Below are 2,961 nucleotides of genomic sequence, written 5' to 3'. Positions count from 1 at the left end.
TATATATATATATATATATATATATATATATATATTAGTAAATTTAATCGTAAGAAGTCCTACAATTACAGGAAACTTGATATCACAGGAAGATCGATACAATATTATTTTCCGTAATTTATTTTAATGTCCTCGTCGTTATTTATTTTATTTAATTTATCACCAGATAATTTGCATTTTAATTATTATTACTTATAAAAGTCGTAAAATTTCGAAAATAATTATATCGATCGTTCCCTTTGTTTTCTACCTCAAATTACTAAGCATTCACCTGCAAAGCTGACATTTGACGCGTTGGAATTGACTGTCGAAGCAATGGATAAAGACGTTAACGTCGACAGATCTGTGCTTTCCACAGCTCTTGAGTAATCCGTCCTTGTCATATGTGGTGGACAAATTGATGCGAGCGTCGATCGAACAAGATCGTTATTTCTATCAATTCTTCGATGCCTCATATGGACACCGGATTTATTATTGCTACCGAGTCCAAAATGTAGAAGCTCTAAATGCCTCCTTAAATTTCGCGATTGACGTAAAATTGCTCCGCAAAGTGGACACGACGCCGGTTGATCGGACATACTTCGTGATTTGGATAATCCATCTCCTAAAATTAATTCCGTCAGATCTAAACACGTTCAAACACACTTTAAAAAGAAGTCACCGTAAGGATAGGCAGTATACATAATCGAACTAGCTTACGTTTTGGGCTGTATATTCATTTTTCTGACCTTTTCTTATTATTCAAATCATTGTATTGCAACTCCTAACTAAATTAGATTAATAATACAATTATATAAATAATAGTAAAAGTTATAAATAAATAATTTGCAAAATACCTTAAAGAACTACGAATTAATAAAGATTCTTTTATTTAAAAATATAAAATCCATGATAAAATAAACTTTTATTAATTTGTCAAATAATTTTATTACTTACTATTATAATTAAATATATTATATAATTCATAATTCGTCGATTTTTACATCTATCAATCGATCAGTATCAAAGTCAAATGCATGCTTTTTAAAAAAATAAAACTGCGAAAATAAATATATTATTTCGATAGAGATTAAAATTTCTGTCAATTAAGTTTTTTTCTTATTTTAATTTACGATTTTTGTAATTATAAGAAAATATTTTAATTCCTTATATATATAAATAGATATAAATCAGCTTCTATTTTAACCATGATATTATTATTAGTGTTCTTTTTTACATAATCGACAGAAGTTCGAATTCTCTTGTAATTTTAAAATATTAATCCGATATTTTATTAAAAAAATAAAGAAAAAAAACTGAGCAATAAAGATTTGTAATTCAATAAGTTTATATAAAACTGATCATATACAATTATTGCATAAGTGATTATTTGAAAGATATCGAAAATTTACAAGTATTTTGCAATTCTTATTAATCATCGCTTTTACTATGAATAATTTTTTATCGATTGCTATTCCTATTAATCCTAAAGATACTGCTCTTATTTACTAACGTGGAAGATTTTAATATAATTGTAAATGTTTATTTTAAACATTTTGCTTCAAATTATTTTAATATCAATCAGAAACAAATCAGAAATGAAAAATTAATAAAATAAGAATACATAAACTATACAAAGAATGTAACAATCAATTCATTCTGACAAACTTTAAAAAATAATGTCAGTCCATTTTTTTTCCTTAAACAATGCAAAGAAATTATAATTTCAGAACATAAATTCCTGTAAGTACATTAAAACAATAATTAAAAAAAGAATACGCAGATTCAAATTAAATTTATAACATACATTATAAAACAAATTAGCGATAGGAAACAAAGTTGTTTCTAAATCACAATAACAGAATCGGAAGATTCTGTTTACATCAAATTTTCGTTTTTATTTTATTTTTGTATATTCATCTAGCGATAGTTGGAGACGAAACATTGCTTTGAGGAGAAACAACATTTGGTCCCTGTGATGTTGGCGAAGGAAGTGGACTGGGCTTACAAATTATTTGCTCACAGGTACTACTTCCACTATCAGTTCCATACGTCATAGAATGCTCATTATAACCAGATAACTCGACTTCAGGCTTTACTTCTATCATCATTGTATCAGCTGGGGAACTTTGGACCGGATTACTACTAAATCGATATTTGCAAGACGATAATAGATGTCTACGTAAATTTCTCGCTTGTCGTAACGTTGCACCACATAGTGGACAAACGCCTGGACAGTCGGATGCACCACGTATTTTAGACAAATTCATATTGCCTGTAAATCCACAAGACGCTGTTCCAGCAGTTGTACCCTGAGTAACTAATGGGAGCGGTATTCCAGGAGGAAAGCCCATATTTAGAGGACCAGGAAATTGCGGTATATGTAATGGAGAATATGGCTGCATTGGCATTAAAGTGTGAAGATGCGATTCATTGTCCGATATTTGATCCTGATGCGTTCCTGCTTGAGAATTTTCTGTTGACACCGGCTGCGCTTCTTGAGCACGTGGCGAGTGACAACTCCGATGATTCGAATATTCCAACCGATCGTTCGCTGCTAACAGACACAAACACAATATTACCATACAGGGCTGAACTGATTTTTACATCTGAAATTTTTGAGTTGTTATATCTTATGATATGATTGATTAGACGCAGTTCAACCCGATTGATGGTTGTGCTTGTGTCCGTTCTAAATATAAAAGCTTTTAAAAAAAAACTTTGTCTTTAAAATATATTAATAAATAATGAAAATAATATATCGGACACAGAACACAATTAGTATCGCATATCCATTCTTATTAAAATTTGTTTACTAAACTGATCATTAATTCTTAGATAATAATATAATGATCAATTCAGTTTAATGCATAATGACAGAAAGAAAATTATGTTTAAAATATAATAAAATAATATGTACTATTATTTTAAGTAAACAAAATAAATGCAAAATGAAAATTTAAATATATATTTTCAAGAAAT

General features: G+C 28.8%; 1 protein-coding gene across 2 annotated transcripts in view; it reads right to left on the bottom strand.

The window, feature by feature from the left end:
- Positions 1–2,961, bottom strand: part of LOC102677033 (transcription factor GAGA-like) — a 6,562-nt gene that overhangs the window by 1,347 nt on the left and 2,254 nt on the right. The window contains exons 5-6 of one of the 2 annotated variants that reach the window (XM_031511871.1): positions 1,915–2,536; positions 272–630 (exon numbers count right to left, since the gene is read on the bottom strand). In XM_031511871.1, coding sequence (XP_031367731.1) covers positions 272–630; positions 1,915–2,536 — 981 coding nt within the window. Of the gene's footprint in view, positions 1–271; positions 631–1,293; positions 2,537–2,961 lie in introns of those variants that run through there. The other variant, XM_031511869.1, reaches the window with a different exon arrangement.

The sequence above is a fragment of the Apis dorsata genome, unplaced genomic scaffold, assembly GCF_000469605.1.
Source record: "Apis dorsata unplaced genomic scaffold, Apis dorsata 1.3 scaffold_32, whole genome shotgun sequence".
In the NCBI taxonomy this organism is placed as follows: Eukaryota; Metazoa; Arthropoda; class Insecta; order Hymenoptera; family Apidae; genus Apis; species Apis dorsata.
Note: the sequence above shows the minus strand (reverse complement) of the source record. Positions and strands in the feature narration are given on the sequence as shown.